The 13644-nt window shown below is 39.6% G+C and overlaps 1 protein-coding gene across 4 annotated transcripts in view; it reads right to left on the minus strand.

The window, feature by feature from the left end:
• Positions 1-13644, minus strand: part of JMJD1C (jumonji domain containing 1C) — a 147724-nt gene that overhangs the window by 2908 nt on the left and 131172 nt on the right. For all 4 annotated transcript variants that reach the window (XM_085229316.1, XM_085229317.1, XM_085229318.1 and 1 more), the window contains 11 exons: positions 11434-11523; positions 9926-10053; positions 9544-9757; positions 8876-9090; positions 8108-8386; positions 7534-7702; positions 7021-7111; positions 6790-6920; positions 5904-6026; positions 4712-4851; positions 3224-3400 (listed from right to left, as the gene is read on the minus strand). In XM_085229316.1, coding sequence (XP_085085442.1) covers positions 3224-3400; positions 4712-4851; positions 5904-6026; positions 6790-6920; positions 7021-7111; positions 7534-7702; positions 8108-8386; positions 8876-9090; positions 9544-9757; positions 9926-10053; positions 11434-11523 — 1757 coding nt within the window. The remainder of the gene's footprint in view (positions 1-3223; positions 3401-4711; positions 4852-5903; positions 6027-6789; positions 6921-7020; positions 7112-7533; positions 7703-8107; positions 8387-8875; positions 9091-9543; positions 9758-9925; positions 10054-11433; positions 11524-13644) is intronic.

Raw genomic sequence — 13644 nt, forward strand, 5'->3', positions numbered from 1 at the left:
ACTTGTATGCACTTAGAATACCGACTGAGAATGACACACACACAAGTATGTTTAGCAACGACTCCCCTGAGGCCCACAGGGTGAGGATGACAACACTCCCACGGCTGTGCCACTTCCTGCCGAAGAACAGGAACACAGAACAGCTTCACTCCCTGTCCACGGGAAGCAGCAGTGTCCTCTTGGCCATCCTGGAGCACCAGCAGGGCAGGAGGACAGGACTAGGGCTGCCCTACTCTCAGCTGGCCCCATCCTGTCCTCACACAGAGCCCCCAGCTCACGCTCTGCACACACAAGCCCCAGGCCATCATCTCTGCTTATCAGAATATCTCCAGGATGTCGTACTACCTGCAGCACGTTATTATACAACATATAATCCTGCTGTTAAATCAAGATAATGCAGATATAAAAAACAACATTATAATAACCTGTTCTACTATGAGCAATTTTTGCATTTAGTCTGAACAACACATTTCCATCACTGACTCAAGAAGTGCTATCTTTCAATTTATCACTACAGTATTTTGCAAATTTGGGTATCACCAAACTAAGACCAAGGAGGGCATCCCTGGAGGAGGGCTGTGACAAAGGATGACTCAGTACAGAGCTACAGAAAGGGTGTATCTTTCAAAAGAACAACTACAAAGCCATTGTTTCAGCTAGGAATGCTTGCCAGAGAGCTGAGGGCTCCTTGTCACAAGCGCTGGAGAAAGAAAGAGATCCCATATTGGTACAGCTAAGAAAGAGATACAGACCTACCAAGCAAGACTAAAAGTATATTCAAGGACATATCCATACAGAGACTAGTCCAATGCTATTACTTTTTGGTTTGTTTTTAAAGAAAGCAAAAGGAGTAATTTATGCTACCATAAAATACTAACAACAAATTAAGCCAGATGCAAATCCATAGAAGCTGGAAAGAAAAGACAACAAAAAAACCTAAACACCTCTGCCACATTCGAGCTGAAAAATTCTAGGGCAGCAGTCAGAAACATGAGACGAAACCCAACTGGCTCCAGGATGAAAGTGTCTGACTGACTGCGCAGTCATCACAGGCAAATGGGCTCTCTACCTCCATGCATTGGCCTCATTTCCTCTGTTCCACAACATTGCAGATGAGCAAATAAAAATGTTAATTTACCACCAAATTTACTATCAACTGTTACCCAGTTTTAGCTACTGAAGATTCATTATGTGCATGTAAATCTGAAACACTTAACATGTAAACCTGAAATGCTTAACATGTAAACTTAACCTGGTACATATTCTTGTTCAGACTTATTTTTAAGTGTTTAAATGCATTCTGTATGTGTGAAGTGTTGGTACTGATCCCTAAGGTCAGTATTTATACTTCTTTATATAGAGCACCATATACGTACATGAAAGAACACGATGCTTTCATTTCCTCCTACGTGGCAGATTCGCAGGAACTTACTGAAGATGAAAAGGTTCTCAGCTTCACCCACTAAAGTTTTAAAAACACCATGTTATTAACTCCTTGGTGCCAGAAGCTAGAGCATTACCACTTCAAAAGCAATCTGGAGTTTGAAGCCAAGGAGATAAAGATAACAGTGGTCTTATTTTTGGCTCTGAAACCTACAGACTGCAGTGAAGCCTGGAAGAGTCTTACAACTTCATGTTTTGTATTGTGTGCCTTATATAAATGCCTCGTGCTTTATAAAACAATTTTCTCTGTATGTTTATGATTCTCTGTGGGTTCCCTTTTCAGTCTTGTATCTGGGATGATCTCCCTTGTTTCAAAAGATTAGAGTAAGGTTAATGGAGAAGACAATACAAATCCTACTGACTCTGGAAATACAAATTGCTACAGCCTAACAAAGCTAAGAATACCAACAAGCCAGACATTCCTTCAGCCTTCTGTAAAGGCTTAGAATCACCAGCCCCTGGAGCATGGCATGGGGAAAAGCAATCTGCAACCCAACATCTGATAATTTAGGTTCTCTCACTTTCTTTGGCACAAACAAATCCACACAGATCATCTGGCGTTAACATACCATCACGTGAAGCCCACCTAAAGAGAAAAACAGCAGAGGAAACTAGTCTGGCAAAGGGACTTCTTGCTTTCCAAGGCCAATAAGACTGAGGACTTGACATTAGTCACTGCTATGACATTTTTTTATTTTTAGTTTTTAAATACAGAAAACCGCACTGCATCAGCATAGCAAGCCACTGCTCCCTCTGTGCTCCAAAGAGATGGTGCCTGGAAGCTGCTCTGCAGATCAGCAACCAAACAGCACTGCCTTCAGAAAGACCTGACCTTGCTTGAAGCCGAGAGCAGATCACTGATAAGCCACTAACAGCAAGATGGTTTACAACCCCTACTGCAGGATGGGGATGCTCCTCACTCCTTGATTGTCAGCCCCCTAATTGTGGTGCTTGGCAGATGGGAAGGCAGCAAGAAAGCAAGCCCCACTTCCTGTTTTAACAGGACAAAATTAACAGGGGAAGGAACAACCAAAGAGAATCATCTGGTGAAAAATTCTATGGTGATAAAAAAAGCAAAGTATCAAAATGTATGTGCTGAGGACTAAAGCTTGCTACACAAATCCATATATCGTTTCTCCAGAGGAGCTCTATTGGTAATACTTCTTATTACAGAACTGCAAATAGGATCAGACTAGCTGCTGCCAAAATGAAACTGCTGCTTCTTTCTGATGGTAAGGAAAACTGGTGCAGTCAGGCTGCTGCTGACTGATGTACTTTCTGTGTACAAAGGAACTTACTGTGCAGTGGAAAACCAACACCCAAATTCTACTGCAGAACCATCTTGCTAATTACACCTAAGCTTTCTCCATAGTTCCCCTATGGCTGAAGGCAGAAAACAAGAAGACATCTGACATCCACGTATTCCTCTGTTTGGGTTCCTTCCCTGCCTCTCCAGGGCTAAGTTAACCTTAGGTTTACCCAGCCCAAGTGAATCTAAGGTAGGTTAGGGAAGTTAACCTAACATTGTCATAACTAGCACCAGTTTATTTAGAAAATTTGATGAATGAAATGACACGTGGAAAAGGGGGCTACTAATAATCTGAACATTCTTTCATTTTGAAGGAAAAATCGAACAGTTTACATATCAAGTGCTGAAATTCTTTGTTAGTTGCAGCTAGCTATCTATACGTGCTGGTAAAGTTTATAGAGCATTCCTATACAGTAATAGGTACCAGTAAGAAAATAAAATCTGAATTATTTAATCCTGCATGTACTTTACCTGATGAAGTGCTCCTGCTGGTAGAATAATAGCATCACCAAGAAACTGAATAACCGTACAGGTTTTTACACCGTATTCCTCAAGAAGTCTTTGGCGAAGTTTTTTGTTCACATACCAACTCTGATCACGTATTGGATCGTGCTCTGGTAAAACTTCTAAGCCTTGCTCTTTTGCTATCTGTAAGTACAGAAAAGATCTCAAGGTGACTTTTAAAAGAAGCTGAACATTTGCAGGTTACCTACAAAGCAACAGTACCATTCATGACTGACATTTAAAAAAATAAAAATACTTCCTGACACAGTGCAACAACCATTACTTATTAAGTTAATCACAGGGGAACAAGTATCACCCTTAATCAATTGCTAATTAATCAATCATAGTGACTACAGAAAAAAAACCAAGACATATCCAGTCCATCCATCATGACTAAAAGTGCCTCTTCCGTTTTAAGTCTGCTGCCTCCACAGTTTCACGATGTCCCTTAGTTGGTAGAAGAAACTACAAATAACATCCATTATCCACCTATTCCATTGCATTCACCAGTTTGTTCACCACAGCCACTGCCAGCTCTCTTTGCCAAACTGAAAGGCCATCGTCTACTTTATGAGCATCACATTTTTGAATAAGCAGAAAAGATTGGATGTATAACTCATAGCCTCCTGGAATTAGCTGTGTTTTTGTTCACTAGTCCTCTTTTTCTCCCACAGTTCAGCTTGTCAAAGAGCAAATGTTCGAGTCACCAGAGGACAGCTCCTGTGGGACTGAAACCCAGGCATACAGTCCAAGAGAATCTTTCTGCTACATTTCTTACGCGTTCCCTGCTTGCAGTAGACACACTGGCCTCCAGCTCATTTTCAGAGCCCTTTAGTTTAGGCAGCTAAAACTCATCAAATTACTGCCACAGTAGATTTTTCCCATGACCAACCGCTTCAGTGATATTTTGGTATTTCTAGGTCATCCATCAAGACTGTCTTCTAGAACACAAAAACATGCTGAAGGCAGGGCTCAGAAAACTGCCTCCAACATGGTATCTCTGTGTAACGGCACTGATTGCTGCCAGCAGGCCAGTGGCAGACATTCATCCTATGTTTTAAGACAGAACCTGAGAGGTTCTAAGTTGGCTCTGACTTGCTCATCACATGCTGCATAAAGAAGATCTGCACAGTAGCTAATGTTGCAGAATTCTGCTCTCGTGTACATTATCCCCATTGCTTTCCTCTTCATTAAGAGACGAGGAATGTTGTTCTTTGTCTGAGCTAATGAAGACTAGTCCTTATGAAGACTGGTAAGCTGCTGGGCTGAAGGGGCTGGTATGCTTTTACTGGGACCATTCACAAGTATTTCAGCATCTGATACCACAACTATTTCAGAAAAGGGTTACTATGAAAACACTAGTAAGTAAAAAAAAAAAATAAAAAAAATAATAAAAAAAAGCAGCATATTAGAAAAGAATTAAAAATAATCTCCATGTTCTCCTGTAAATCTAACCTTTTGCAGAAATTCTCGGATCTTGTCAGCATCTTTGCCAGCATAAATATGCCATAAAGCACCAGGTAATTCACTTGAATCTTTCAAGCGCTTCCTTAAGAGGTCATCCAAATCTTCTTCTTCAAATTTCTTCAGTACTCCTAAGGTTTGACAAAAATTTTTTTGAGGAGTGAAACAATGGCAGAACTGAAACAAAACATCTTTTCCAACTTCTCATGTGAGACCACGCAGATGAAAGTTTGGCAAATACAACAGAAGCACCCAGATGACCTTTCTCTTCCTTTTTTGTACTCAGGAAGTTAGTAGAACACACGTGCTGTAATTATCTTTAATGCTACATTTAGTCTTTAAACTCTTTTTTACCTCTCTTGAATTTTATAGAACACATCTGCCTACTTGAAATATTCTCCTCCCTGAAATAAACAAGCATGGCTTGGACTAGAAAAATAGAAGATAAAAACTATTTTTTTCCCGCAGTGAGTGGTTGTTTCTTCAATACCATTCAGCAGCACAGCTAGTCAAGAATCAAGACTTCTCCCCATGTGCTAAGTTTTGCTAGTATTAACTCCGAGCATTTACAAGGCAAATGAAAGACATCAAACCCTAGACTGCACTTCTGTTAGTCAGACCCATAACCTACATTTGCCTGTTATAGAACCAGAAAACATCAGAGTAAGGAGAGGAAACAAAACTACTTCTGTGATTGAAGGACTTCCAAATAAGCAATGAACCTCACAGAGAAAACTAACGTACACTAATTTAAGTTCCCCAGTGATGAAAAATGACATCACAGCCCAGACTGAATAGGCAAACAGTGCATCCAAAGGGAACACTGAGGATTTGGCAAATATCACTCTGACATAAGTGTTAGAAGTAGCAGTTTCCAAGAACGTCCTTTATCTTGCACTTCCATTAGGCCTGACAGCCCCAGCTCAGGAATGGTACAGCACTTACACGTAGTAACAATAATAACAATAATAATAACACAAGTTTGAAGACTCTTAAATACAATTCCATAATTCATAAATGGCAATGTATTTTAGATAGAATTAATTTGTGGACAAATCTTCCATGAGACAAAGAATCTCCCACATTTAGGCAAGTGCTTCAGGCACTTCAAAAAAGCAGTGTCAATTTAAAAAGCAACTTATCACTCAACCTATTCACACCTCTTACAATGAGCTGCCTTTACCTGACTTGGAAAGCACTCCATTTCCTTTTGCTATGCCAACATAAACAAGGATGTTCACTACATCCGAAACTTCTATATGGAGATTTGTAGTTCCTATATCATGATCTTTAGTAGCAGCCACACCTATGTTACAAGATAAAAATTTGAGGTAAAATTAAGATCAATACAAAGGAAAGAATATATAGGAAACCCCCCAAAAGAAAAATAAATAAATTTTAGTTCTAAGAGATAAAAAAATATATATATTTTTAACTCAAAATGACACAAAAACATTAAGTCTTACAGTGGCATTACATACCACTGTCACAGTTCAGTTCTTCACATCCACACCTTAACTGCTATCTTAAAGGTATGGATTTTTTTTGAATATCACAGTCCTCATAAATCACAACTATTTTCCTGTACCATTAAAACAATTTGTATGACAGAACTGAACAAGTCTGTTTGCAAAAGAAGGAGCAGCTGGTGAAAGTCTGAGGGAAACAATATTTTCTGAGCAGATTTGAGTGCACAGTGTACAATACAGATAAAAATTACAATAAAAGTTTTGCCATTTGTTTATGACTGGAATTATAAACACTAATACTTCATGAAGTATTTTCTCATATGGAATTGCTGAAGATGAGATCTCTGTGTTAAAGTAACTAACCATTTACATGCTTTAGGAGACTGTAACAGCACAAGGGAAGATGAAAAGAAAGGCAGAAGAATATAAACTCTCATGTTTCTAAGGTATGTACATTGTTAATAAGTCAGTGAAGGATTTCTTCAACATTCAGTCAGTAATTATCCTCCAATCACGCTCAGATTTTTATCAAGCAATAGGATACAACATTCTGTAATTATAAGGGAAGAGCTAACTGCTACACTTCTAGAGCACACTCACCATATGCACTGCATAGTCTGGGTCCCAAATCTGGACGGACAAAAAATCCTGGCAGATGAGAAGCCAAATTTAATTTCCCTTCTGGACTACAATATTCAGGCAGGGGTAAGCTTTTCAATAAGTCCTCATATCTGAAGAAAGGGAAAAAATTATGAATTCGTGTCATTTACGCGTAGAGATAAAAATCAACAGAGACTGACATTAGAATATCTAAATATTAAACTCAAATACCTTGCTGGCATCATAGCCTTGAAGTCTTCACCAGAAGGCCAATCCTTCAATTTCAGTAGAGCCGTTTCTCCATTTTTTACTTTCTGCCGTTCTGCAAGTAACATAGGAATTACTGAGAATGAGGATACTGCAGGTGTTTTACTTTATTCAATGGAAATATGTGCTTGTAGCATTAACCTGCTTATACAAGACTTCATACATAAAAGAAGGGATTATTAAGTCAGAGATTCAAGAAAAACACAAAACAAACTCAACCAGGTAAGGAACCAGTTATGCTGTTTGGTTTCTTAATGAGATCTAACCTAGGAAATTGTGTGTTAGCGTATCTCAAATTCTGCAAAGATACAAAATACAAGCTTTCATTATAGTTACTCCCTTTAAATAGATTAGCTAGAGCTTTCTTTTTAAATTAAATTTCCTTCAAAGCCTCAAGATCGATAAAGTATATTATTAACTGTCTCTATCACTGACTGTGTTTAGAGTCTATGGAATAATATATTCAAAATAACATACTTGAAACATCTTCAAAACCATCCCAGAACTCTTTGACGTTGGTGTTTGAAATAATACTGTCTTTACAATTCAAGATATCAGCTTGCTGGTTTCCAAAATCTAGACTAATGGACTCAGCTTTCCACAGGCTGAAGTTCATTTTCTTATGCATACCAGACACTAGAACAGGCTGTGTAGAGAAAAAGAAGAAAAAAAGTGCTTATCCTTTCTGGAGAAAACACATCCTTCAATTAAATTGTAGTACAAAGGCTTCTGAAAGATGCACTGAAAGCTCTGGTTGTACTGAGCTGCTATCAAAACTTCCAACAGCAACCACACCCAAGACATCATACAGATTTTTGAAGGTTTTATCTCTGTAACAGTAATTCTTTCTTCGTTACTAGCAGTTTATTTCAGTTAGAACTACATAAGGTACATCCTAGCATAATAGCTGACTAATTTTTGCCCACTGTACTAAAATGTGATAACACCACGCTTTCAAACACAGAGACAAGAAAACTCTGTCCTGCAACATAACTCCTCCACCAGACTTTATACTGAGGTCACCTTACAGACAAAACTGCCCAATACCTACCCTCCCTTGTTTCCAGCACTCTTTGAAGAGCTTCCAGTTGTTGTTGTTTTTATGGTCTCTGAGCCACAAAACATGTTTATCACAGATCCAAGAATACTGAATATCACTGTACAACTTATTGCCATCATCCTGAATACATTTTCTGTCTTCCTTTGGCTCATCTTTTACTTCAGATTTTACATTCATCTTTGGTGCTCTATTTGGTGGAATCTTGTTTTCTACCACTGAAGCAATGATATCATCAAGAATGTTTGGCATAGTCCTTCCACTCTTGCTGCTCTGTTAGAAAACAAACAGAAGTGTGTTTTAAAAATGTGAAAACAAATAAAATTGTGACACTTACCCCCCCGCAGCAGAATGACAACATTTCATTATCACTTAAAAGCTTACAGTTATTTACTTCCATTGCAGGAAGTTGCAAACATTCTTACCTGGGATAGGTTAGAGATACACAGCTAAAACAAAACTCAAAACTATCATAATCTTCCTTTATTTTGCCAAGTGAATGTTTTATCTAACTTCATAAACATTTTCTTCATAACATGTACCAATTATCTGCATCTGTATATACACACACATTATATTCAAGTAAATATGTGTGCACACATCTATATATGCATAAATGTCAGTTCATTTAGGAAATCTGTACTAAATTTTTAATTACGAGTTACTATTTAAAGCAATACACGTATCAGACTGCTGGAATTACAATATACCAGAACAAATGTTGCAGATTTTCAAACCTCAAAGAAAAACCCATGCACTTACTGCTGTTCCCGTAGAGTAAACCGGAGCAAAAGCAATACCAGCATCTGTAGAACCCAGACGCAGTTTGCCTGCTGTTGTTGTTAACAGGTCTCGTAAGGTTGAGCCCTGCTCATTGTTCTGGGATGCAGTAGGGGAGCTTTTACAGTTTTGGGACTCCAAACTGTCCTGGTCTTTCTCCTCCTTTGAATGTTTTCCAGAAGGACACTCTTTGTTTTCTAAAACAAAAATAACCACTGGGAGTTTACACTGTTGCACGTAGACACAGCAACACTGTTATGCTGCATCTAATAGTGGTGGTTAATACACTGTCGCACCAGAGCACCAGAAAACACAGCAGGGAATGAACTTGATTCTTTAAAGCGCAAACACTGCAACCATGAAAACGCCTTCCCCAGCACCTCACACACACAGCTGAGTATCTGTCACAAATGAAAGATGCTCTGGCTGGAAATACTGCCCCATTACACATGCAGCCTACTGGTGGTTTTTCTGGCAATTGATTCCGATGCCAGTGGGAGAAGGTTTCTAGGTTAAAATTATGGAGAAAAACAATGTCATCTTTTCTTCTTGCTAATCAAGAAACAGAGTGAAGTATTCCTAGTGAATTGAATTACTTATTACTGGTGCCTCAACATCATGCATGTGGTGTGACAATATGAAACCCGTACCTTTCTTCTCTTCTCTGGCTTTCTGCTCTGCAAGATCAGCTAACCAATGCAGCGGTGACTGGGACTCGGGCGGCGTTAGCTTGCTGTCTGTGCTGACGTCGCTCCTCGGACTTGCATTGCCGTTTGTCTCAGACTTCGGAGGAGTATTCTGCTGCTGAGACTCAGGCATGCACAGAGAAATTTTATTACTGTGATTAAGGACATTCTGCAAAACCTGTGAAGAACAAATTTAAGTATATAACTTTGCTTTAGCGTATATAGAAGTCAATGATAGCACTTAGCCACTGCATATGCAAATTAAAATGTCACTGACACCGCTCAAATGTAAAAATCCACGTGTACCAGACAGACTGCTGTGCATGCACACACATTTTAGACTCACCTGAGACACACCGTTCATTGCTGGGAGCTTGCCAGCTTGCATGTTTTGCTTGCTAGTACACTGACAGTGGGATTTTATTTCAAATTTGTCTCTAATATTGTGCATAGCATCCAGAAGATCTGTCAAAACTAGAAGACAATTGAGAAGAAAATGATCAGCATTTGTGAGTTGTTTTGCTGCCCTCTGTACAGTACACACACTTGCAGAGTGAAAATGCTACCTGCATATCTTTTAAAAACTTCCGTTTAGCATTTTTTTAATAGCTTAACACTCAAAAATAGCGTATAAGGACTCAAAAATAGTGTATAAGGACTGTCCAATCTACCATAAAAGTCACACTGGAAGAGATGAGACGTTTCACTAAATAAGAGCATTTATTCTCTTGTGTATTTTGAATTCTCCTCCGTATTCCCATCACGTGGCTCAGAGAAGGCCAGTCAGTCACTCAGCATTATTCAGCAGGCACTTTGCTGCTTCATTTAATAAAACTGTCCAACTACAGACTGAAGTGAGCCGTGTCTGGACAGAAAGAATTACTATGTGATCGTGTAATTTAAGTCTGTTTGGTAACCGATATGCACAGAACAAAAAAACGGAGGGCATGCAGGCAGGCTTCACTGTGCCATTTCCACGAGTGCTTCATTCACAATTTAAAATTAAAGCCAGTTTCAGAACAGAACCTGTTCTGGGGAATGTCACAATTTGAATACATTATAGAATCCAACCAACCTTTATTTCAACTAACATGCAACAAATCATTAAAAAAAAAACAACTGTGTCTGTATTTCCAGCTTAAAATAACTTGGCAATTTATTTAACATGCTTAAAGGTGCATCTGGGTTTTCATCTCCTTGCTCTGTATCAGTGCTACTAAAAATCACAGAGACAGTTGTGCAGCGACCACATCTAACCTCACTTCTGTACAAAACTTGTTTGGATATAACCATAACTCTGATTTTAGAATTACTGCCAGTTTTTCATTAATTACAAGCTCCCTCACTGCTTTCTGCCCGATGATGCTCAAGCAGACGTCCAGCCAGAACTGTGAATCTTTTATTTTTTCTTCAGGGGCAAGGAGAGACAAAAAAAACAAACTGCACAGTGTTGAGATAAATGAATAGTGAGGAACAAATCTCTGAAGAATTGGTGCCACATAACGCTCTTTGATGGCACTGTTCTAAAACTTTCTTTTAACATTGAAGTTAAGATTTATTAGCACATTCTGGCTGCTTTATTCTGCTTTAGAAAGGTACCGACCAGTCTCAGCAAATGCCCTGAGTGCCCTGACTGCCTGTCCCCCAAACCCTTTCAGAAACCTGTCAGCCTACACCTTCTCATCACACATTCAGCAGCCCAAAATCACTTGCTTTCCTGCAAAGATTTGACACAGCTGGCAGGTTTCTAAATGGAAATTGAGAAGTTTCAAGAAACTACTCTGGTCCCTCTTCACATCACAGAAGGATCTGAGAAAAAGAAACACCATCCTGCTTGTTTACATGTGGCCTTACCAGAGCCTGGGATAATCTGTGTTGGCATCAGGTGCTTGTGATCGTGAGGCTGGCCCTTCACACACTTCATCCAGGCGTACAGTTCCTTATCTGTAAAGCAATCCCAACTGTTTTACTTTGCTTAAATGATACACAGAGATAATGTATTCTGATTATTTTTATCTAGAAACACTGTTCTATACACACTGTAAAAGCCTTTTGCATTCAAAATCTTCTCAAAATAAGGAAAAGAACAAGCAGTTTTAATACTACTGAAATCTGAAGTGGCAAGGTTGGTAACACAGACCCTCATCAACAACTTCAGAGCCTCGAAGTACATCCACTTTATATTTAGGGAGCAGCCAACTGTAAGGCAGCGTTTCAGAGAGGCCAACCAAGCCAGAAAGATCAACTGACAGGTGAGTTAATTCTGATTCGGGCTAACACACTGCCACATCAAAGTTACTGGTGGCACAAAGGAGAGGGAAGTTGCATCACAGATTTCTGTCAGATTAAAGCAACCATGAAACCACATCCTGTATGTGCTGGTTGAAAACCATGTGGGGCAGTAGGGAGGGATGAGCCAGTGAGAGAGAGGCTCTGTCCCAGCCAGAAAAAAGGTGCAGTGTAAAGACAACAGAGAAAGAATGAGAGTGAGAAATGTCTGGCAAAGCAGCCAGTCACCAATCCACTATGGGATTTTGGGCCACTAGAGGTACAGTTTCTCTCTCCATTGCCAGCCTTACATCCCACCCACTGAACCACTACTTTTCAGAGACACTTCAAAACTTTTCACCAGTTTGCTCTGCTTTTTGTAGTTAGCAACACAAGCTGAATACACCAGAAGATGCATTTAGCATACTCAGAGCATTTTTTTTTTTTTACACTGTAATGTACAGAGCCTACCAGATGTTCCCTGCACACAAGCATTCCATCGTTAGCTATTTTCTTGCTTCTGCAACTTGTAACACATTGAAATATAAAACTGAACACGCATATAAATCAAAACCACAGCCACATGTATCCAGCTAACTTATTTTCTCACTAAAATGCCATAACGTGGCACTCCACTTGATGGTGCCAGGAACCATACGAAGGTGAAAACGGACACACAATCATTCATATTCTAAAGTAATAAGAAAAGTCATTGATAGATACTTAAATATTGAACACTTGAACCTCTAGCATTCCTGCTGAAGCAGTGGGAAACCAGTGTATTCTCCATTACATTTAGCAACTGTAAAAACAACTACCAGATCCAGGAAAAATGGTGTAATATAAAGCGGTATTATACAGAGAAGGGTGGGTGGTTCTCAACTTTGTAAGGCTGCCAAAGTAAAGGTCTACACGAACCCTGCAGTATCATGAGAAGTAAAGCTGCAGAGAGGGAGGATATACTTCTGCTTCTGTGTGTAATGCTGTGATGAGCAGCAAAGAGAAATGCTTCCCTGCTGAAAGACTGAAGCCTGCTTCTGTACCTTGTTTTTTTAAACTTTGAAGACGTTTTACGAACATTTTCCTGGCTGGATAACACATGCTATAAAAAGCCTCTGATTGCATGTTCCCACTAGGGTAAATAATATTCAGAGTATATCCCAAGCCACACCAGACAAATGCACACATATGTGCACACGCAGCCTTAAGCCAGTTAAGAGCTGCTGGAGCAGCTTCCCATACTTAAAGCATTAACGACTGCTCTCAGTGTTGGAAAACACCAGCGTTCATTCGCCAGAAACTTCGATGAAAATCTCAGAGCATATCTTATAACCACAGCGTTGGAGGCTCCTTGCTGACAGCCAAGGACAAAGTGGATGAGAATCTCTACATTTACTAAAGATTTGCCATCTAATACTTGCACACTATTTTACTAACATTTCACATATGTGACATTACGTTGCTATGACAAACATGGAAATGCTTTCCAAAACAGCATTATACTTGAATCTTTTTCTGGCACAGCGTCTCACCACAGGACTGTGCCAGGGCACAATGCCTGCCACCCAGGGAAGGCAGCCCTTTCAAACAACCAGCCCGAGCAGCTGTGTCATGGCAGAGAGCTGATGGCTTCTTCCACCTTCCAAGCCCTTCCCCAACTCAGCTGCAACCAGGCTGGGTTGCTCAGAAATTGGTCAGTCTTGTTACACCTTACTATGCACTAAGGTGGACATTTCCATTAAAGCACAGGAATTAGATTAAACTGAGTATGTGTATAGGCTGCTGAATTTTAAAACC

Source organism: Meleagris gallopavo, chromosome 8, assembly GCF_905368555.1.
Source record: "Meleagris gallopavo chromosome 8, MGAL_WU_HG_1.1, whole genome shotgun sequence".
NCBI lineage: Eukaryota > Metazoa > Chordata > Aves > Galliformes > Phasianidae > Meleagris > Meleagris gallopavo.